Raw genomic sequence first — 21690 nt, forward strand, 5'->3', positions numbered from 1 at the left:
GGTTAGAAAGCCCTGTTGATGTTTGGTCTACACATACAGGTCACGTTGTCCTTGGAAAGCTGCTGTGAGGGTCAGTTTGTTGCTCTTGTACAGCCTGGAAGAGTGGTGGATTTAGGCCAGGGGTCCCTTAAGTCTTCCCACCAGGCTCTCCTAGGTTGGCACCCGGCCTGATTCTATATCCTTGATTCCCTTTCCACAGCAACTCCTCAGATTTTGCTGTTCCTCTTTCAAAGTTTCTTTGCCTCTGCTTATTTCTCTGTGTTGGTCCATCTCTGGTATTCTTCCTTTGCTCTCTGAATGTTCTTCCTCCATCTCTGCCCAGCTGATTAACTACTAGATGAGAGGTGGCTCCACTATTTGGTGCTTTATAAAAGGGGACTTATATGTATTGCATGCCCCCTACCACCTATCACTGAACCAAATATCCTTTTGAGTACCCCAATCAGGCAGCAGTGTTTCTCTTTAGTGATTTATTTTCCTCTTCAAGGCTGCCCTTGATGTTTACCCACTTTAACTTGAGTTTGTTTGTATAAACATGTCAGGGGATAAGGATACATACTGGTGCTACCTCTCCCTAATTTGGGGAATCAGGGAATAAGAGATTCTGATAGTAGTAGGTCATAAACAAAAAATACCCACAGAGATGAGACCATCTAGATAGTAGAGCTGACATTTGGCAAAGACAAAATGGACACATTCATCGCTGTGGTGTTTTTGGTTTGAAATTTCCCAACCCCACTATGTTATATCTGATTTATATTCCCAAGGTGATATGTGGTATTTAAAAAATCAAATTAAGCAACATGCAAACATTAGTTGGCAGGGTGCAGGTGAGGAAGGCATAATCTAGTGGCCAAAGCCCCAGATGATGTTGTTTTGTGACCTTGGGCAAGTCATGCATCTTTTCTAGGTCTCTTTTCCCCTCTGTAAAATGAGATGAATCATCTCCACTCTTTCCTGTCTTAGGGATATAGTAAAACTGAATGAAAGCACATTTATTAAGTTCTCTGTGTCCTTTGGGCTAAGATGTTATGGGAGTTTAATGATATTGTAAACATTGCCACAAAGCCTTGGCTGGGTAACTTCTTTGCCCACCTTGATGAGGGCCAGTAACCTAAGGGAAAGGAAAAGAGCTAATTTCACTAGATTCAGGAAGACTTTCCTCCCATTGCCTTTAGGCAGTGGGCCTGAAGGTCAATAGCATTCACTGGGCATTTATTCTAAAATCCTGTACTTTGAATGATAGCAAGATAAACATTTATATCCTACCTTAAGATTTCAAAGCACATTCTTCATAAGCCTTTAAGATAGATGGTGCAAGTATGATGACGCCCATTTTACAGATGAAGGAAATGAGGCTAGAAGAAATTAAGTCCTCATGGTCACATAGCTCAAGTAAGAGATGGTTCTAGGAAAGAAGGTATGAACCGTCTAATGGGGGAGATAGGCAGCACACATTTAGGGGAGGAAATACAACTAAAAAACAGTGGCAAGTGAAAAAATAAATTTTGTGGAACCACATATATTTGAGTACTGGAAAGCTTTGGTCCTTGTTATGAGGCTTAGAGCTGAGATTATAGAGGCCATTGAGACCAACTTCCTCTTTTTACAGGTAAGGAAACTGAGGCAGGCAGAAGTTAAGTGATTTACTAGTCATATATCTAGTATCTGAAGCAGGTTGAAAGGTATGATCTACAATTTTTATGGGTGTTTAGACTTATTTGGACCTCTCAGTTGCTCAATTTAAAAACATGGACTACTGGTCTATGCCATGGTGGGAATTCAGGAGTGGAAAATACATTCATTTCAGCTCAAATATGGACTAAGCAGGCTAATAAAATGGCAATATGATAAGGATCTGAGGCCTAGGATCTGGCTTGGGTCTATGAATCCTTAGCAAGGGCATTCACTGAAGATCTATGCCTGCTTCTCCCAGTATAAAGCAGCTCATTCTGTTTCTTCCTCTCTGGCTTTGGAAATAATAGACTAGAATTGAAGGAGAGATTGAAATGTTTATTCTCTTCAGAATCCCACCAGGCTCCACTTTCCCTCCAGCCAGATCATCCCTTCATATCCCTACTTACTGTAGGATCCAAAGTTTGAAGGGTGCACCAGGGCAGTTTTAGGTTTCCTCCCTCAAAGAAATTTTCTTGGGGATGGGCTGGCTGATCCTTCCCTCACTTGGAGGCATGAGGTGATTGGTGTCCCAGGGCAGATCAGGGTAGTTTTATCAGGTCCATCCATCTACGGCATAGGGTTCTGGGCATCTTGTAAATCCCGACCATTTTGGTGCTAGCACCTCGGCAGAAGGCAATTCCATGAGGTTGCCACTAATCTTGTTTATGAAGTGCAAGGATGCTCAAAGCACTGGGCATACTTGTTCCAATTCCTCTTCCACCCTAAGATTATTCCCATTGGTACGAAGTCCACATAATCCTTTTTCAGACAGATAAGATTTTTATCACAGACCAATTGGGTTCTCCTTCAGGATTCAGGTCTTGTTTTTGTGGTTTTGATGGCTTCTTTTTTTTTTTGTCTGGCAGGCTCCACTGGAGAGATTCTAGAACATTCTCACTCTGAGGCTTCAGCCTTAGGTGCCTCCACTTGAACCCGGAGAAGGCCTGCTTCCTGCTCAGGCCTAAACTGTGGGGAAGTTGGGGGTAAAACAGCCATTTATGTATTCAGCCTACCAGGCAGAGGAGAATGGGGCCTCCACAGCCTGAAGAATGAAGACTCGACAGAACAAAGATTCAGTGAGTGATAGCTAAACCAGGGGTGTGTGGAAGGAAAGGAACTAGGGAGGCATGAGAGTTTAGGGGTCAGGGAGGAAGGTTTGGGACTATGGGAATAAGATAAGGGGAGAGTCAAGGAATTTAACCTGGGCCCTCCTCTCCCTAAGATGTCAATGAGGAGTGGACGGAAGAAAGAGGCCCCTGGGCCAAGGGAAGAGCTGAGATTGAGGGGCCGGGCCTCCCCTGGTGGGGTCAGTACCTCCAGCAGTGATGGCAAAGCTGAGAAATCCAGGCAGACTGCCAAGGTATTCTTTCCCTGGGGCCCTCTCGTTCCTGGGGGGAGGTGTTCCTTTCTGGCAAAGGGGAGGAGTCAGAGCATGAGACTTGTAAGGTATAACCCAGGAAGAGAATTGTGGGATCTGAGAAATGTCTCTTCAATAGAAGGCCAGGGCAGAGGAGTGCGCCACCCCAAAGACCAGCAAGCAGGGTCGAAATGAGGAAATCTCTGAGAGTGAAGGCGAGGAGAGCAGTGCACCGAAGAAGACCAAAACAGAGGTAGAGATCCACCTGCCATCATTTCTCCCAGGAGCTAACTTTCAATAGAGTTCCTTTCTCTCCCTACCCCTTTCTAGTTCTCATGAGTGACATTCAACAATATTTAGGCCAACAAATTTATTTAAATCCTTCTATGTTCTAGGCATTAGAGACACAAAGATAAAAGATAAGGTCTGTGACCTTAAGAGGTTTATATTCTCCTCAGGAGCATGAGAACACATTTACAAGAAATTCGAGGAAAGATTGAGGGGGGGAAAACACATACTTGTGATATCAGAATTGATCCTGGAGGTAGATAATAGTTTCTGAGGGAAGAAATAAGTAAGTGCATTTCAGGCAATGGGGAACAACTTGATTTAATGTGCAGTGGTGTAAGACAGGGGACAAAAGGGAACCAGAGAGCAAGTCCTACCCTCCAAAGCCCGATTTGTTCTTCAAGCTTTCCTGTGAGGATTAAGAGAATATTTAACCACCCTTACCACTCTTCCACCTATGAGACAATACACCCAAATTAAGGGTTTAAAAAAAAAAAGAATATTTAAGAGCTGATTTTTTTCAAGCCTAGGGGAATGGTGCTGGGATGACAAACTGAAGAAGTGATCATAAATCAAGTGTTAATATTATGGGCCTACTATGTTTAAGACTGTGTGTTAAGAATACAATGAAACAATCCTTATTCTCAGGGGGCTTACATTCAACAAGTATGTATTAGAGGAGGGTGGGCACTACCATTTGGATCAGGATTCTATGAAGTAGAAGTGAGGAGGGAGTGCTTACCAGTACACAGAGAACATCCAGTGTAAAAAGAGGAATAGGGAAGGAAGTAAGCATTGATATGTTCCAGGCACTGTCCTAAGTACTTGTACAAATATTTCATTTGATCCTTATAACAATTCAGAGACAGGTGCTGTTACTATCTCCGTTTATACCAGAGAAAACTGAAGCAAGCAGATTGTGACTTGCCCAGGGTCACATAACTATTGTGTTCAAGGCCAGATTTGAACTCAGGTTGATTCCAGGCCCAGTGCTCTCTCCCCTGGGTCACTGAGACACAGAGGTGAGAGATAAGAATGTCATCTTTGAGGAAGAGAAGCCAGTTGGGTTAGAAGATCAAAGTGCCAAGAGCAGGATTCATGTCCAAAGAGATTAGGGCTAGGTGTGAAGGGCTTTAAAACCTAAACAGATGTCTAATCTTAGAGGAAGGAAGGCAGGCACTGGAGTCTCTACTGAATAGGAAGAGTGTCATGATTGGATCTGAAGTGAAGGAAAACTATTTTAGTGACCTGGGCTATACCAAAGTAGGAAAGACTGAAGTGGGTAAAGAAATTGAAGATAATATTCTCAATAAAAAGCTACTGGGTAGATATAGCTTTGGGAGGGGACACTTGGTTAGGTAAGTGAAGGACAGTTGGTATAGGGTAACCACTTCCTTTCCCAGCAGGAGCTCCCAAGACCACAGTCACCCTCTGATCTAGACAGCCTGGATGGTCGAAGTTTGAATGATGATGCCAGCAGTGATCCACGAGACATTGACCAGGACAACCGAAGCACGTCCCCTAGCATCTATAGCCCTGGAAGTGTGGAAAATGATTCTGACTCATCCTCTGGCTTATCCCAGGGTCCTGCCCACCCTTATCATCCACCTCCACTCTTTCCACCCTCTCCCCTACCCCCAGATAGCAACCCCCGACCACCAGAGCCTGGCTTTGAACCTCATTCCTCAGTGCCGGCCACTGACTACCACTCTACCATGGAATCCCCAGGTCCTCGGATGTTCCAGGCCCCACCTGGGCCCCCACCTCACTCACAACTCTATTCTGGGGGATCTGGGGCAGGCATCTTGTCTGGGGCCCCATTAGGTTCCAAGGGGGGAGGGAATGCCCCTCCAGTAGGGCCTCCAGGTGGAGCAAAGCAGCATCCTCCACCTACTACCCCTATTTCCCTATCAGGCCCTGGAGCTGGTGGACCACCTCCTAAGCCACCTCCTACCCCTGGTGGGATGGGTAACCCACCTCCTGCTCCTCCAGCTCCATTTCCCCATGTGGCACCCAACCTTCCCCCTCCTCCTGCCCTCCGGCCCCTCAACAATGCCCCTGCCTCATCTCCCGGCCTTGGAGTCCAGCCATTGCCTGGGCACCTTCCCTCCCCCCATGCTATGGGGCAAAGCATGGGTGGACTACCCCCTGGCCCTGATAAAGGCCCTAGCCTGGCTCCCTCCCCACACCCCATCCCTCCGGTCTCTTCCTCTGCCCCAGCTCCTCCAATGAGGTATCCGTATGCCTCCTGCAGCTCAGCTGCCTCTTCCAATTCCTCTTCCTCCTCTTCTGGGCCTCCATACCCCTCGTCCCAGGCACTGCCCGGGTACCCACACTCCTTCCCCCCACCCACAAGCCTCTCAGTGTCCAGCCAGCCTCCCAAATACACCCAGCCATCTCTGCCCTCCCAGGCAGTGTGGAGCCAGGGCCCCCCTCCTCCCTATGGCCGACTCCTGGCCAATAGTGGCAACACTCACCCGGCCCCCTTCCCAGCCCCCAGTTCGGGTCAGGCAGGTGGTCATCCCCCAGGCCCCCCAGCACACCATCACCACCAGCAGCAGCAGCAGCAGCAGCAGGCCCCGCAGCCACCCCAGCAGCAGCAGCAGGCCCCACCACCTCCACCACCACCCCCCCAGCAGCAGCAGCATCCACCTGGTGGTGGTGGCTCAGCCCCAGCTGCTCCGGGGGCCTACCCGCACAGTCTCGAGGGTGGCTCCCATCATGGCCACCCTTATTCCCTGTCCCCGTCCCTGGGTCCCCTGAGGCCCTTTGCGCCTGGGCCAGCGCACCTGCCCCCACCCCACAGTCAAGGCCCGGGCCCCAGCCCCTACGGTAGCCAGGCGGGCCCGGGTGGTGGTGGTGGTGGTGCTGCTGTCTCAGCTGCCTCTTCCTCGTCTTCCTCCTCGTCCTCAACCTCTTCCCAGGGGCCCTACCCTTGCTCCCACGCGTCGCCCTCCCAGGGTCCAGCAGGGGGCGCCCCATACGCCTTTCCGCCGGTCACCTCGGCCTCGGCCACGCTCTCCACGGTCATTGCCACTGTGGCCTCCTCCCCGGCCGGCTATAAGACGGCCTCGCCTCCGGGACCGCCGGCCTACGCGAAAAGGGCTCCATCCCCGGGGGCCTACAAGACCGCCACACCGCCGGGTTACAAGCCAGGCTCCCCTCCCACTTTCCGCACGGGGACCCCGCCGGGCTACCGCGGTGCCTCGCCTCCCGCCGGCCCCGGGGCCTTCAAACCGGGATCCCCGGCTGTGGGACCCCCGGGCTTGCCCGCGTTGCCCCCGGGCCAGGGTGCCACTTCGGCCGCAGCCGCGCCCCCGCTCAGCGCGTCCCAGATCAAGCAGGAGCCGGCCGAGGAGTACGAGGCCCCAGAGAGCCCTGCGCCCCCCGCCCGCAGCCCCTCGCCCGCGCCCAAGGTGGTGGACGTGCCCAGCCACGCCAGCCAGTCCGCCCGGTGAGCGACAGAGGCGGCTGGCAGTTGGGATGAGGGGCCTGTTGTAGGGGGAGGGAATATCTGATGGGGGAAGGGTGCCCTGTAATATGCTTGGGGCTGAGCTGCGCGCGTTCGCGCCTCCTCGCCGCCGAACAGGTTCAACAAACACCTGGACCGAGGTTTCAACTCGTGCGCGCGCAGCGACCTGTACTTCGTGCCGCTCGAGGGCTCCAAGCTCGCGAAGAAACGCGCGGACCTGGTAGAGAAGGTGCGGCGCGAAGCTGAGCAGCGGGCGCGCGAGGAAAAGGAGCGAGAGCGAGAGCGGGAGCGCGAGAAAGAGCGCGAGCGGGAGAAGGAGCGCGAGCTCGAACGCAGCGTGGTCAGTGGCTCACGCCCTCCCGGGGCTCCCTCTTTCCCTCACTTCTTAGCGCGAGGTAGCAAAGTGGGTAAGGTGAGGGGCGGGGAATGAAACGGACGCCCGAGTCACACCGCCACCTTTAGGGGTGGAGGAATCATTGCAATTTGGAAAGATGCAAAAGGGGTGGGTCAGCCAGGATAATTTGTTCTTGGGAGCAGTGACATTCCTAGAACAACAGCAGTAATAATAGCCAGCATTTCTATAGCTTTACACATCTCAACTCACTTGATCCACATTGCCTCCATTTTACAGATGAGTAAACAAGTTAAAGGCCTTGTTCAAGCTTACACAGTTGTAAGCTTCTGAGGCAGGATACCTACTCAGGGTTCCGGACTCCAGGGCCCGCACGGTGCCACAGGACGGCCCACAGTCAGTCCTATACAGTCCATTTCCCACAACAGTCCGTGAAGCCAGGATCACTGTTAGCTCCACTTTAGGGATGAGAAAACTGGTGCCGAGAGGGGGCCACTCTGAGGGTGGCGTGGGAGCCATCTCCCGGGCTGATCCGATGGCATGGCACCCCTTATTGGGACTGAGATGGCCAGGGATACAGGACAGGGAGGGACAGCGTGGAGTCCCTCTGGCCTTACTTCCTTATCCTCCCCCTCCACAGAAGCTGGTTCAGGAGGGCCGTGCCCCCGTCGAGTGTCCATCCCTGGGCCCTGTGCCCCACCGGCCACCATTCGAGCCGGGCAGCGCAGTGGCCACGGTGCCCCCTTATCTGGGGCCCGACACGCCTGCCCTTCGCACGCTCAGCGAGTACGCTCGGCCCCACGTCATGTCTCCTGGTAATCGGAACCATCCTTTCTACGTGCCCCTGGGGGCTGTGGACCCCGGGCTCCTGGGCTATAATGTCCCCGCCCTCTACAGCAGTGATCCCGCTGCTCGGGAACGGGAGCGAGAAGCCCGGGAACGTGACCTTCGAGACCGACTCAAGCCCGGCTTTGAGGTTAAGCCTGGAGAGTTGGAGCCCCTTCATGGGGTTCCTGGGCCAGGATTGGATCCCTTCCCTCGGCATGGGGGTCTGGCCCTGCAGCCAGCCCCACCTGGCTTGCACCCCTTCCCCTTCCACCCGGGCCTGGGGCCCCTAGAGCGGGAGCGCCTGGCCCTGGCAGCCGGGCCGGCCCTTCGGCCAGACATGTCCTATGCAGAGCGGCTAGCAGCGGAAAGGCAGCATGCAGAGAGGGTGGCAGCCCTAGGCAATGACCCCCTAGCCCGCCTGCAGATGCTCAACGTGACGCCCCATCACCACCAGCACTCCCACATCCACTCCCACTTGCATCTGCACCAGCAGGATGCCATCCATGCAGGTGAGGACTCAACTTCCTTTACCCTTTTCCTCTCCTTGTTTGCTCCCAACCTAGACCCTCCGTGGCTGGTTCTTGGCTTCCTAACCCTTTCCCATTCCCCTCAGGTTTGCCCTGGTCATCTCTCCCCTATTCTGCCTGCACCTGGAAGTCAATCCCCTACAAGTTTCACTTAATCATTTTTAGAAGCCTAACTTCTTCATTTTGATTTTTCTTTGTATATCTTTTATTGATATACTTTTTAATTTTCATAACTTCCCAGTAATCCATGCTCCCAATAGAACCCTCCCTCATCACAAATCATCTCCATAAAGCAAGACAAATCAATACATAGGCCATGCCTGAAAATATCTGCCTTATTCAAACTTGCCCACCATCTCTCTTGAGGGTCCCAAGGCATGTGTATCTTATGGCTTAGATACTACTCTGAAATTATTATGAATTCTCAGTGTTTCCTCCCAATTTATTTTCCTTCCAATCCATTTGACAACAAGCTCTGATCAGCCACCTGTGGTGTACAAATTAGGGATACAAACTGGAAATATTGCTGAATGTTCCAGAGGGCCTTCCCACCAAGGTGTCTCTCCAGTTTAGCGGTGCTTCTAGGAGAGTCCTTGCCCTTTGGGCTTTGGGGTTACAGACAATTTAGGAATTTATATATACACACATATACATTTCCATCGTAGGCTCACTGCTTTCTCATCTGCTCTTAAGCCTGCCTTGGCCTGCCTTGCCTCCAAGTTGGCCATAAACTTTCCCATTCCCACCTCCTATAGGTCAAGCCTTTGTGTCTGATCTCTCCCCCTCTCCTCAAGCCCATCCCACCTCTTTGTTCATTCTTCTAGTTAGTGGCCTTTTATCCTATGGAGCCTCAGTCTTCCTTTCTAGCTCTCCATGCCACCCAGCCCCCTCTGCAATCTGTGGATTGATTCCTCTGGTTCAGCCTCTGTCCCCTCTCCTCTCTCTAGCTTCGGCCTCTGTGCATCCTCTTATCGACCCTCTGGCCTCAGGGTCTCATCTTACCAGGATCCCCTACCCAGCTGGGACCCTCCCCAACCCTCTCCTGCCTCACCCCCTGCATGAGAATGAGGTTCTTCGTCACCAGCTCTTTGGTAAGGATTGGGGCAGGGGGCTGAACATAAAGGCGGGAACTGGAAAGGGAAGAGCTCTAGACGGAGAGGGAGGGCACAAGAAATACTTGGAGATTGGGAATGGGGTCCAGCACGATGATCTCTTCTCCTTCCACAGCCACCCCTTACCGGGATCTGCCAGCCTCACTCTCAGCTCCCATGTCAGCAGCTCATCAGCTGCAGGCCATGCATGCCCAGTCTGCAGAGCTGCAGCGCCTGGCCCTGGAGCAGCAGCAGTGGCTCCATGCCCACCACCCCCTGCACAGCGTGCCACTCCCCGCCCAAGAGGACTATTACAGGTACAGGCGGATGGTGTCCAGGGATAGGGCTCTCCTACAGTGCTCCCTGTGCCCCCAGAAACCTCACCAAGAGGCAAGAGCAGCCCCTTCCCCCAAGCTAGTTGGTCGCCTTTATCCCCTGGCACAGGCTGTCCCGGGACTTAGTAGGGAGGATGGGCCCTTCCATTCCCTCCAGAATGGCCCCTGGACTCCCTCCCCCTAACCTGTGGTGATAATGTGCCTTCTCCCCCCATTGCAGTCATCTGAAGAAGGAAAATGACAAGCCTCTGTAGAGCACCGGCACTGGGACCATCGAGGGGAGGCGGCAGAGCCCCTCGGAAGAAAGTGACCAAGCCTGCCGGAGGAGAGGGAGCAGGAGGGAGGGTGCTGGATGAGGCGGGGGTAGCTTGGGGAGATTGAGAGGCAGAAGCGCCCAGCGGCACAGCCGGGATTCCCTTCCCTTGTTTCTCCTGCCCCTCCCAGCTTGGGGGTGGGGGGTGCAGCCACCCCCTCCTCTCCTCTTCCTCGGTGTGATTACTTCATCTGTTAGATGTGGCTGTTTTGTAGCATCGTGTGCTGCCCCCGCCCCCCCCAACCTGTGTGCGGCGCGCCTCCCTTATTGTATACCCCGACAATTCCTCCCCCACATTAATAATTTATATATATATAAATATCTATATGCCACTCTTTAAAAAAAGCCCCCAACCAAAACCAAACAACAACAAAAAGATCCTCACAACCCCCCAGGATGACTAAGACTGGTTATTTGAGGGTGTGGGGGTGGGGTGACAGACTGTCACGTGGGAGGCGACTGGTAACCTACTGAAGGTGCCAAAGCGGGGGACCTGTGGGTGGGTAAGGGGTAGCGCTGCCAGATTCTCCGTTCCCCCCTCCCCCAACACAGCGCACGGAGAGCCCATTTAACCTGCCTAGGACAGAGCCCAAGGGACTGAGGGGATCATGAGGTCAGCCGAAGCCCAGAGCTGTTTGGAGGACTTCAGATGGCCATCAGCGTTTCCTTCCTTTTGCTTTTCTCAAAAATGCACACAGTGAGTGTAAGGATCCTCCGTTTTCAGGGCAGGAAATGCCACCCGGGGTCAATGAGTGCTCCGGGTTCCTGACCTTGGCAGTGCCTGTATTCCCACACTACTCCGGACCCTTGGGGGTGAGGGGTACAAGGCTTCCCCCCAGAAAAGCACCCAGACAGTTTTGTGGAATGGAGGTGGCCCTGGAGCCCCAAAGTGCGCGGCAAGGGATCCCCAGTAGTAAGAGGAGTTAAGACGTGGTTTCTAAAGCGCCCCCGGCAGAATGACGAAGCGAGAATTATCCGCTTTCCTGGAGCCGGAGGGGCTCCCGGGCCCAATGGAGGAAGGGGACACGTTTCCAAGATCAGGAAGATCACGCAGCACCCCCAAGCTCAGGCTCAACAAGAAGTGAACCCAAGGCGAAAGTTTCCCGAGGACTCCAGCCTGCCCAGGGTTCCGCTCTCCTCGGAAGCTTTCCGTGACGCGCTTTCCCTCTTCTCACTCGAGGGGTTGTGCCTGGACTTTTTATCCAATCAACACCGAGGGTATTTGCATAGACTCTTATCAAGACTTTAACAACTTCGGAAGGGGAATGCAGGTATTTTACCTTAAAGGACAAGTCCTGGCTGTCAAATGTACTTTGTTTCCATGTAACTTAAGGAAGAGAGAGATTCGGCAAAGTTCCCTTTACTCACCCTCACTGTAAGTGGAGTCACCGGATACCCTCAACTCACTCCCGAGCAGTTTCCGTTAGTGTTACAGCTCTTTTAGAATTTGTCTAGTAGGTTTTCCGGTATCTACCGGGAAGCCCTCGTTTTCTGTTTGTGAAAGAAGTGACGTTTTCTTTAAACAAATTAACGCGTGTTTGTTCGTAGCTCGCCGGGCTCGTGGGTAGAAGCTTGATTTGGTTTTGCTTCCGCCCTGCAAGCCCGGTAGCTGGGAATAAATTTCGCTTAGCTCCCACTGTGGATGCTGACGCGCTGCACCCGGTTGCTGGGAGCTAACGCGTGGCTTCCGGGGCCGGCTAGCTGCTTCCTCTCCCAAGTGTTGCGGGAGCGGTAGCTTTCCGAAGCTGCGACTAGCAGCCCTGCAGGGCGCCCCATGGCGTCCGGCCCCGCGCAACCTGCGGCTTTGAGCGCCGAGCAAGCTAAGGGTGAGCGGTGCTCTCTGCTATGTGGATGGTAGTTTAGGAGTAGGAAAGGAAGGGAAACGTGGAGGGAAACAAATCAAACAAAGAAAGGCAATGCCAGCACGGGGAAGGAAGGCCCGGGAGGGTGCGGATGAGGATTCTTTGGCTTTGTCCCTCGCCCATGGAGGGTGGTGGTGAGGAAGACTCCGGCCGGGAGGGTTAGCCGGGTTTGCCACCTACCTCCTCACAGCCCTTGCCGCTCCTTGCCCCTCTCTCCCCCTCTCTCTGCGGCACCTCCTCCCCCCTTCGGCGCCTGCACCCTGCACCCCTATGCCCCGGGCATCGGCATCGCCAGTGGTCCTGGCTGAAGTCATCCAGGCATTCGCGGCCCCGGAGAACGCGGTGCGCATGGAGGAGGCTCGGGACAATGCTTGCAACGACATGGGCAAAATGCTGCAGTTCGTGCTGCCGGTGGCCACGCAGATCCAGCAGGAGGTCCTCAAAGCCTACGGCTTCAGCTGCGACGGGGAAGGTGGGGTTGCTTAGGTCTGGCGGGGGGAGGCGGCGCGGGAGGGCCTAGGCCGAATCTTCGTCCCTGGGGAAATCGAATTAATTTTATTAGACGGACGATTTCGTCAGTGTGGAGCAGAGTCGTCCCTCCCCAGCAACTCAGTCCTCGCTGCCTGGGGAGCAGTGAGTCCGGTGAAATGACCCGGGCTACGGGGTGAGGATGGGGACGAGAGGGAGGGGAGGGTGTCACCCGATACGCCCAGGTTGTTTCTGAAGCAAGACACGAAACCCTGGGCTTTCTACCGTCGAGGCCTATCCCTATCTACTCTTGCCTCAAATTGATTGATTTGTTGAAAATTAAATCATAAAAGGGCATTATTTTTATTCATCAGACTCTTAAACGAAAACCATTTTTTTTTAAAGCACGGCTTCTAAAAAGGAACCGCAAAATACGATTTGGAGCTATTATTGCACTCACCCTGCAATAATATTTATTATTGTGGCGCACCCTGCAACAGGCAAATTAACGAGGGGAGGGGGGGAGGGGGGAGGCCGCGCTGGGCGCTGAGAGCCTTTTTGAAGCTGTTGTCCCCTCTTCGGACACGTGGTGGCAGCCGGGATTTGGGCATACATTTCCCCTTCCCCTCCGTCCTTCCCCCGGGGTTTGGCTTCTGGATTCCTATTTGGGTGTAGTCTACCGGCCAAGGGTATCATCGTTCAGGCGGATGGGGTCAGTTCCTGTAGATTTGGGCCCCGAAATGTGCCGTGAGAGGGAAAGCACCGTTCGAGTCCGAGTATCGTGGCAGATCGGTATACAGGTGGGATTGTGTTTCGTGTGTATTCCCGTATAAAACACTCCGCCCTATTTGTCTCTGCCCCCTCCCCAGCTCGACACAGCATCCAGTTGGGTTTTTTTCCTCAGAAGGGAAAATTCGTCACCTCGGCTTTTCCCACAAGCCTGTAAGCACCCCTTCGCTTCTGCGTGGTGCCTGCGGTGGAACAGGAAGTGATTCGGTCTAATTTCCCTCCATCCCATTGGAGGTGGAGAAGAGAGCTGAAAGCTCCCGATGCATTGTGGGTTGTGACAGCGGCCGCTTCCGCCCCTGGCTGTCAGTTTCTACTTGCTCCGGACTTTTAGCCGGCCGGGGGAGAGCGAGAGGGCTAGGCCGGCTCTTCTTATCTGAGGGCAGTGTGGCCACGCCAGGGGTGGGGGCTGACTTCTCTTCCGTAATCTCTTAGGGGTCCTGAAGTTTGCCCGCCTGGTGAAGTCCTACGAGGCCCAGGATCCTGAGATTGCCAGCTTGTCCGGAAAGCTGAAGGCCCTGTTTCTGCCGCCCATGACGCTGCCCCCGCACGGGCCTGGATTAGGGGGCAGCGTGGCAGCCTCCTGAGGGGGGACCTGTGTTAGGGAGAAGTGCTGCTCATCCTGGAGCTCTTGTACCGCAGCTGTCCCCAGAGGAGAATAAACATTGCTATTTCTTGGCCTCAGCGTGGCCTCCCCACTTGTTACTCTGGCTGTTTCTTGGGCTTGCCCACTTCAATGGTTTCTACATTTTACAAAAAAAAACCAAACTTTCCAAATGATCTGACTTTCCCCCCTATTCAATCCCCATTCCCCAGCACATATTAAATTCAATTCAGTATTCAAATCTGACCCCAAATGTTTACCTATGACCCTAAGCAAGTCACTTTTGTCTAAAAAAAAAATCAATTTCAGTAAACAATCATTAAGCATCTTCTATGTGCCAGGCACCATGCTAAGGCCAGGGGATAGAAAAAGAGGGAAAAGACAATCCCTGCCCTCAAGGAACTCGCCATCTAATGGGGGTGGTGGTGGGGAAAGACAACATACAAACAAATATATATGAAGCAAGCTACAGAACAGGATAAATAGGAAATAATTAAAATGCCTACTTTGGAGCTGGTGTCTGTGAATCATGGTGCCGAGAAAGCCCCAGAATTCCCCTGCAAAAATGAGACTTTATTCACATCCAATCAAGTCTTTATGACTCCCCTGGGCATGTAAGTACTGGGGGAACGTGCTAGAGAACAGGCTGGAATCCCTGTGGGCATAAACGTCAGGCAGAGGTAAAATTACAGTTAGAGGAGGGTTTGGTTTATGGGTTCTTCAGACCTTGATTTGTTAGCAAATCCCATAGGAAGAAGAGATCTGGGGTCCGATGCTAAATGCTAATTCAACTTTCGGCAACCTTGGGCAACTCTGTGTTTTCATCTGTACAATGAAGAAATTGAGTCAGAAGATTTCTAAAGTTCCTTCTAGCTTGAAATCCTAGGACCAAGGCCCAGAGATGGGAGGTCCTGGATCCAAATCTGATCTCAGATTTGTGTGACCCTGGGCAAGTCACTTAACCCCCACTGCCTAGCCCTTGCGGGTTTTTCTGCCTTAGAACCTTGATTCTAAGAGAAGTGGGAAGGCTCTAAAATAAATAAATAAACAAATCCTATGACCATAAAATGGATCCTTGGTTTGATTTCCTAATACCGGCCTCCCTTTCCCCCCCACCCCCCAGCTGGGAATGGATGTTTGAGGCGACTTTCCCCGTATTTCCAGATTCTGATCCCGGGCTGCTCTGCAGGGAAAGCAAAGGGGGAAGTAAAGAAAAAGGAGTCAGGCCAGGATTTGTAGGTGATTCTGAGACAAGCTGCCCAGGTAGGGCGGTCTCTGTGCCAGGCCCGCCCCTACCCCCTGCGGGTCCCCTCTCTGTGGATCATTAACTCAGTGGGTTGTCCTTGGGATGCCCCTGCCCCCACCTGCCATGGATAAGGAAATCTCTAGTTTTCCGGAGTTTCTTCCCTTACCTGGACGGGCCAGCCCGTGGGGGCTGTGCTAGGAAATCCCCGAGCTCAGTGCCTTCACCTGGCCTGGCTGTGGCAACCGACCAGGCCCAACCATTGGGGGAGAGAGAGATGCTGTCCTCGGGGTAAGTCACTCCTCTGGCTCCCTCCAGCTTCTACCCTCTGGGCCTTGGTTCTGTTCAGGCAGAGGAAGAGAAATCTAGAAAGGAGGCGGGAGGTCTTGGTTTTCTAGGTAGTGGGGGTCAGCGCAGACTGGACATTAATTAGTTAACAGGCTTTGTACTGTGGGGGAGGAAGAGGAAAGGGGAAGTTGGGTTTTTCTCGGAGAAGTCTGGTTCAGCCCAGATTTACCTCTATCCCAGCCCCCAAAGCAACCGGCACTGAACTCGAGGCTCGCCTCCATTTGAGCTTAGAGGGGCAAAAGAAATGGGTGTCCTCACTTTGGTGGCTCCCATGAGACCCTTTTGGGGGCATAACTTGCTATTCTTTCCCCCCCAGAAGTGAGTATTTCTCAGAACTCGAGCACTAAGGTCCCTGATTTTATTTTTGTACGGTTTCTCCTTGAAGGCCATCATCTGTCCATTCATTCATTCTCACTGCTGGAACTTTGGTCTCTTTCTGTCTCTCTCCCTCTCAGTCTCTGCCTCTCTTTCTCTCTCCCTTCTTTCCTCTGTCTGTCTGTCTCCGTCTTTCTGAGTCTCTTTCTCTCTGTCTCTGTCTCTCTTTCTGCAAGACTCCAGACCCTGACCCTCTGAGGCAGCATCTCTAACCACCTCCACCTGAAACTGTACCCCATCCTCAACTTCTTCTTTCTGCCATTCTTTCAGGAAACTTGGCTTGGCATCTCAGAATTCTCTTTAATTTCTCTTTCTCCTTTGGGGGACCAAATCCTTTCAATGTTCTTTTTTAAAAAACCAATTCAGTAAACATTTATTAAGCACCTATTGTGTACATAGCTCCATTGTAAGTGCAGGAAGCTGTTTATAAAGATAGAAAATTTTGTTAAGGCTTTGCCCTAATAAACCTTATACTGTCTACACATTCTTCCCAGTGTATCATCTCTCTCTCTCATTATCACGACGATAATCCAGTCCCTTATTCTCTCGTGTTTGTATTATTGAAATAATTTCCCTGCCTTCAGGCTCCTCACTTTTTAGAGAGTCAGCTAGATGGAGTTTCAGGACTAGAGAAAGGAAGACCTGAGTTCAAATGTGACCTCAGGGTCTCAGCTATGAGACCTTGGGCAAGTCACGTAATCTCCATCTTTGTTTTCTTCCTCTATATAATGGGGATCTAAGGGCATCTTCCTCACAGTTGTGACGATCAAATGAGAGAATATTTGTAAAGTGCCAGCATGGGGCAGGCACTTTATAAATGCAGATTCCCTTCCCCGTATGCATCCTGCAGCCATGCTGCTCCCCAGCCAATCTTCTGAAATGACCTATTTGTGCAGATTCTCCTCAGAAATCTTTGATGACACTATATAGATTTGCTGCAGAATCATCTGTCAATAAGCATATTTAATACCCACACTGCTGGGAATCTTAACCCAGAGTCTCTGAACTTGGAATTTTTTTTTATAACTGTATTTCAATATGATTGGCTTCCTTTGTGTTTTATATATTTTATACCATTAAAAACATTATTTTGAGGAGGTGTCGAGGTTTCACCAGATAATCAAAGGAGTCTAGAGGTTGGGGATACAGAGGCAAAAGCGCAAGAGTTCCTGGCCTCAAAGAACCTATTCTATCAGAGGAAAGCACAGATGAACACACATAAAACACTTTTAAAGCAAACACAAAGTGATTTCCCTTCCCTTTCCCCAGGAATTTAGGATTGTTCTAGCAGCTGGGGGGGAATCAGGGAAAGACCTCAGTTTTTAGCTGATCTTTGAAGAGAAGAGATGCAGGTGAAGGAATTTATTCTCTATCCAGAGATGAGAGATGGAATGTTGAATTCTAAGCCAGAAGGCAAGGGCTTAACGACAACAACAAAAAGCTGGCATAGGAAAAGTGAGCAGGAGCTGGGTTGTAAATGCAGTCTTTTCTCTTTGGTCCCAGAGGCAGTAAGGAGCCACTGGAGTACCTTGAGCAGGGAAGGAATGGGGTCCTCCCTGTGCTTTGGCACCTGGTAGAGGGTAGATTGGAAAAAGGAAGAGGAAACATAACAGAGGGAGGCCAATTCGGAGACTATCGCAATAGTCCAGGCAAAAGGTAATGAAGGTTTTGGTTTCAATTGAGAGAATATCTAGACATATATTAAAGGAGGATGACAAGATCTGGGGTGAAGGAAGAGTGAGGATACAAGAATGAAATCCTCCAAGTCAGGGTTCAGAACAAAATGAATTCCTCAGCTTGTCTTTGCTTCCATCCTGATGTACTACGAATTTATTTTATGTAACAATAGGAAGGCAATTCTTTTTTTTAACCCTTATCTTCTATCAACATCAATTCTTTAAAATAAAAACAAAAAAATCCAAAAAAAGCAGGGCTTAACGACAACAACAAAAAGCTGGCATAGGAAAAGTGAGCAGGAGCTGGGTTGTCATATAGTGCATATTTCCATATTCCTTATGACATAAAAGACACACATTGCATATACAATTTCTAGCTCTTTGCTATTACAAAAAGGGTGGCTGTAAATATTTGGTCCTTTTCTTCTTTTTTTCTTTAACCTCTATGGGATCTAAGCCTTGTAATGTTATTTCTAGGGCAAAAGGTACACATAATTTAGTAACTTTTGGAAAGAGTTCCAAATTGCTTTCCAGAATTTGCCTGGTCTATTTACAGTAGAGCTCTACTAGGTCTCCCTGCCTCAAGTCCCTCCCTGCTCCAAATCATCCTCCCCAAGTGATTTTCCTAAAGTTCACATTTTACCTTCTCATCCCCACCCTCACCCCCAGACAATAAACTCTAGCCTCTCCCTGTGCCCTTCAGGAGCCAGTCTCAAATCCTCTGTTTTGGTCTCCAAAGCCCTTCTACAAATGGTTGCCTTCCTACCCTCTTCCTTTTTTTTTTTTTTAAGTTTAATTTAATTTTTCTGCAATTACACGTGAAAAAAATTTCCACCATTTAAAAAGGAGTTTTGAATCTCAAATACCACCACCCGTGATAAGGAATCTGATCTAGATTTTACACATGCAACATGTAAAACATTTGTCTACTGTAATCCTTTTGTGGAAGGAAACTCAAACAAAAACAAATGAAGAAGGAAAGTGAAAGAAGTTGGCTTTGGTCTGGAATCAGACTCCATCGGTTCTTCCTTTGGAAGCTGATGGCATTTTTTTAACACAAGTCCTTTGAGATTGGCTTGGACCATCGTACTGCTGAGGATAACTAAGTTTTTCACAGTTGGTCACTGTGCAATATTGCTGTCACTTGGGAAGATGTTCTCCTGGTACATTCTGACCTTCTTAACCTGTTCCCCACTTTTGCCAACTCTGCTGTTCCTCGAACTCTCATTTTCTGTGTCTTTGTCCTCGTGGTCTGGCTGCTGAGGGAATTCTCCCCCTCGGTTTCCGCCTCTGATTGTCCCTGGCTTCCAAATCCCACCATGTATAGCGACATTTCTGGCCGCCCATCGATGCTCTTAGCCCCTTCTCCTTGGAGGTTCCCAGACATCTACCTGGTACGGAACTGGCAGATGCTGAGCTGATTTCCACGTTGCAGGAATGTGAGCTCCTTGAAAAGGGTTTCTACCTTTTTTTGTACTCCCAGCCCTTCTGATTAGCACTTAGTTCCTGTGAAGTTATTAGCACCAAGGCCTCTGCCTTCGTAGGGGCTCCACGAAAGCCTGGCCTTGCAGTGGGAATAAGACCTTGTGTGCAGATCTCTGTGCGCGCACCCAACCTGGCTATCTTCTAACGAGGGTGCGCCTAGTCTTTCCAAATCAATACTTCCCTTCCCTTCTCCTTCTGACCTTAAATGGCAAAGACGATATAGCTTTTGCCTTCCTATTGCCATCTCCTTGGCTTACCCAAATCCCTGTATCCTGGGATGCTCTGGGTCCGTTTCCCTCCCAGAATGGAATCCCATTGATGGTGGTGGGAATTGCGCTTCTCTCATCATTTGGTGGTTGGCCATATCCCTCCCAGTCCTAAGAATTGCAGGGTAGGGAGCCAGGGGGAGGAGGGAGAGCATCATAGCATCATAGGGATGGACGGTGTCCAGAGGAGCTCATTCAACCAACCCCATCGTTTTGCAGGTAAGAAGAGGCAAATGCCCGGAGATCTGCCCAAGATTATGAAGGAGGGGGTTCAGCATTACTCCTGGGATCGGAACCCAGGTCTCTCGATTCCAAAGCCAGGGCTCTGTCCATTTCACTGGGTTGCTTTGGGAAAATTGACTGGTGGATATTAAAATCAATAATTAAAATGACTTGTGGAGAGTGAGAAGCCCCCAGGCCTCTTCCTCAAGCTGTAGATCCTCCTCTACTCCCAACATCTGCTCTCTTCCTGGAATGATCACCAAGCTAGGAGGTTAGCCAGGACCCACTCCCACAGGCTGGAGGCAGGCGGCCCACAAAGTGGGGGTAGGGAAGGCAAGTTCTGGGGTTCCGTTACTCACCTGGCCCCTGAGTGGGGAGCACACCCAGGCCCTACCCCAGGGGCCACCTGGTGCTCATCTTGTCCCTTATTTGACTTCCGTGCCTTGCTGGGGCAAGAAGAAGGCTCTCCTCCTCCTCCTCCTTGAACATTATGGCTCAAGCCCTGCTTGGGGGTGTCCTCTTCCAGACCCTCCTCTGTCCAAGCCTGTCCCCTAGCAGAGAGGGAGCCTCCATTGTCATTTGACTATTTCTCCAGCTTGTTCTCCTTCTCTTCTGAGCATGGACAGGGACCAGAGAAGCGATCAAGATGGAGGAGGGACTTGGAGGAGGGGAGGAGAGAAGGCTTAGAAGTCACCGGTTCCCCTGTTGGGGTGACTCGCCTCCTGCGCCCATAGGAGCATGCTTTTGCGTGTGAGGTCACGTGTGGCCTTGGGGAGCAGGTGTGCGGAGGAGCCTCCGTGTTTTTGTGTGCATGTCGCCATCACACACGTGTACATGTTCCTGCATGGCATGTTCTATGTGTGCTAAGAAATCACATGCTTGAGTGAGATGGGCCACCTCCCACCCCACCAGGCTCTGCTTTCTGGGCTCTGCAGCAAAAGGAGAAGTAGAAGTGAGTTCCCTGTGGGGGTCTGGCCTCACCCCTTCCTGTCCCCGCCCCCCCACCCTCGGCCGCCCTGTGCTAGTGGTGCCGCTGGGGCCAGTGAGAGGAGGGCTTGGGCTCGGCAGTACCAGGGGAGAGCTCGCAGCCGGGACCTGGGCCTCCTCTCTTGTCCTCCCTCCTCACTGTCAGCCTGCACCAAAGGAAGTCTTCCCAGGATGGTGAGGTAAGGACCGATGGGCGAAGGATGCTGGAGCCGTGCGGGGCAGCCGAAGGGCCGAGTCCCGAGCTCTTTCCTGCCTCCTTCTCCCCTCTGTGGATGGCACCCAGCCTCCCCTTTTGTCACCCTCACCCCCGGCTGTGGGTTCCTTCTGCAGGTGGTTTCACCGAGATCTCAGTGGGTTGGATGCTGAGACTTTGCTAAAGGGCCGTGGAGTCCACGGAAGCTTCTTGGCCCGGCCCAGCAGAAAGAACCAGGGAGACTTTTCCCTCTCAGTCAGGTGGGTGCCCGTACCTCCTCTGGACCACTTACCTCCCTCCCCACCCCCCAGGGATATCCTCGGGCTCCCTGGGCTTCCCCATGGCCTTGTGCCACCACGAAGGAGACTCTTCCCAGCAAACCTCAGGTTCCTGAGCTGTCCGCTGCTCCCTGCCCCATCCTTCAGCTCTTGTTCTGGCCTGGAGCCTTCCACGGCCCCTTCCCACTGTTCCTGGTTGGTATCCCACAGGGTAGGAGACCAAGTGACCCACATTCGCATCCAGAACTCTGGGGATTTCTACGATCTCTATGGAGGAGAGAAGTTTGCCACATTGACAGAGCTGGTGGAGTATTACACTCAGCAGCAGGGCGTCCTACAGGACCGTGATGGCACCATCATCCACCTCAAATACCCACTCAACTGCTCTGACCCCACCAGTGAGAGGTGAGGCAGCTATTACCCCTAAGTTCTTAATCCCATTAAAAGTCAGTTTAGCTGTGACCCTCATTTCTTAGTCCAGGGGTCTTGAACCCTGGTGTAACATCAGGAAAACCCTCCTAACCTACCCCTCTACCACAGAGGTCATCTAGTTCAGTCTCTCACCTGGTTCAATAATTCTTTCTTTCTTTCTTTCTTCCTTTCTTTCTTTCTTTCTTTCTTTCTTTCTTTCTTTCTTTCTTTCTTTCTTTCTTTCTT

The 21690-nt window shown here is 51.4% G+C and overlaps 3 protein-coding genes and 1 non-coding gene across 6 annotated transcripts in view; all 4 read left to right on the top strand.

The window, feature by feature from the left end:
* The first annotated feature begins 2533 nt into the window (after positions 1 to 2533).
* Positions 2534 to 11369, top strand: ATN1 (atrophin 1). 2 transcript variants are annotated; one of them, XM_044677355.1, is made up of 9 exons: positions 2534 to 2753; positions 2900 to 3037; positions 3174 to 3287; positions 4726 to 6776; positions 6912 to 7134; positions 7787 to 8483; positions 9449 to 9592; positions 9729 to 9909; positions 10148 to 11369. In XM_044677355.1, the coding sequence occupies exons 1-9, from the start codon at positions 2727 to 2729 to the stop codon at positions 10179 to 10181; spliced, it is 3609 nt and encodes a 1202-aa protein (XP_044533290.1). In that variant the 5' UTR covers positions 2534 to 2726; the 3' UTR covers positions 10182 to 11369. The 2 variants fall into 2 exon arrangements, with proteins under 2 accessions (XP_044533290.1, XP_044533291.1); XM_044677356.1 differs by having other exon boundaries at positions 4729 to 6776.
* Positions 11370 to 11664: 295 nt separating this feature from the next.
* LOC123250799 lies at positions 11665 to 11726 on the top strand. Its single transcript, XR_006506435.1, has one exon. It is a non-coding gene; the product is annotated as a U7 small nuclear RNA (small nuclear RNA).
* On the top strand, positions 11692 to 14061 carry C5H12orf57 (chromosome 5 C12orf57 homolog). 2 transcript variants are annotated; one of them, XM_044677491.1, is made up of 3 exons: positions 11692 to 12066; positions 12398 to 12487; positions 13792 to 14061. In XM_044677491.1, exons 1-3 carry the CDS (start codon positions 12015 to 12017, stop codon positions 13941 to 13943), a joined length of 294 nt encoding a protein of 97 aa, XP_044533426.1. In that variant the 5' UTR covers positions 11692 to 12014; the 3' UTR covers positions 13944 to 14061. The 2 variants fall into 2 exon arrangements, with proteins under 2 accessions (XP_044533426.1, XP_044533425.1); XM_044677490.1 differs by having other exon boundaries at positions 11697 to 12066; positions 12398 to 12574.
* A 1419-nt stretch (positions 14062 to 15480) lies between these two features.
* The window catches only part of PTPN6 (protein tyrosine phosphatase non-receptor type 6), a 25699-nt gene continuing 19489 nt past the window's right edge, over positions 15481 to 21690 (top strand). The window contains exons 1-3 of the mRNA XM_044679642.1: positions 15481 to 15494; positions 20893 to 21015; positions 21244 to 21438. Coding sequence (XP_044535577.1) covers positions 15481 to 15494; positions 20893 to 21015; positions 21244 to 21438 — 332 coding nt within the window. The remainder of the gene's footprint in view (positions 15495 to 20892; positions 21016 to 21243; positions 21439 to 21690) is intronic.

Source organism: Gracilinanus agilis, chromosome 5 (genome assembly GCF_016433145.1).
Source record: "Gracilinanus agilis isolate LMUSP501 chromosome 5, AgileGrace, whole genome shotgun sequence".
In the NCBI taxonomy this organism is placed as follows: domain Eukaryota; kingdom Metazoa; phylum Chordata; class Mammalia; order Didelphimorphia; family Didelphidae; genus Gracilinanus; species Gracilinanus agilis.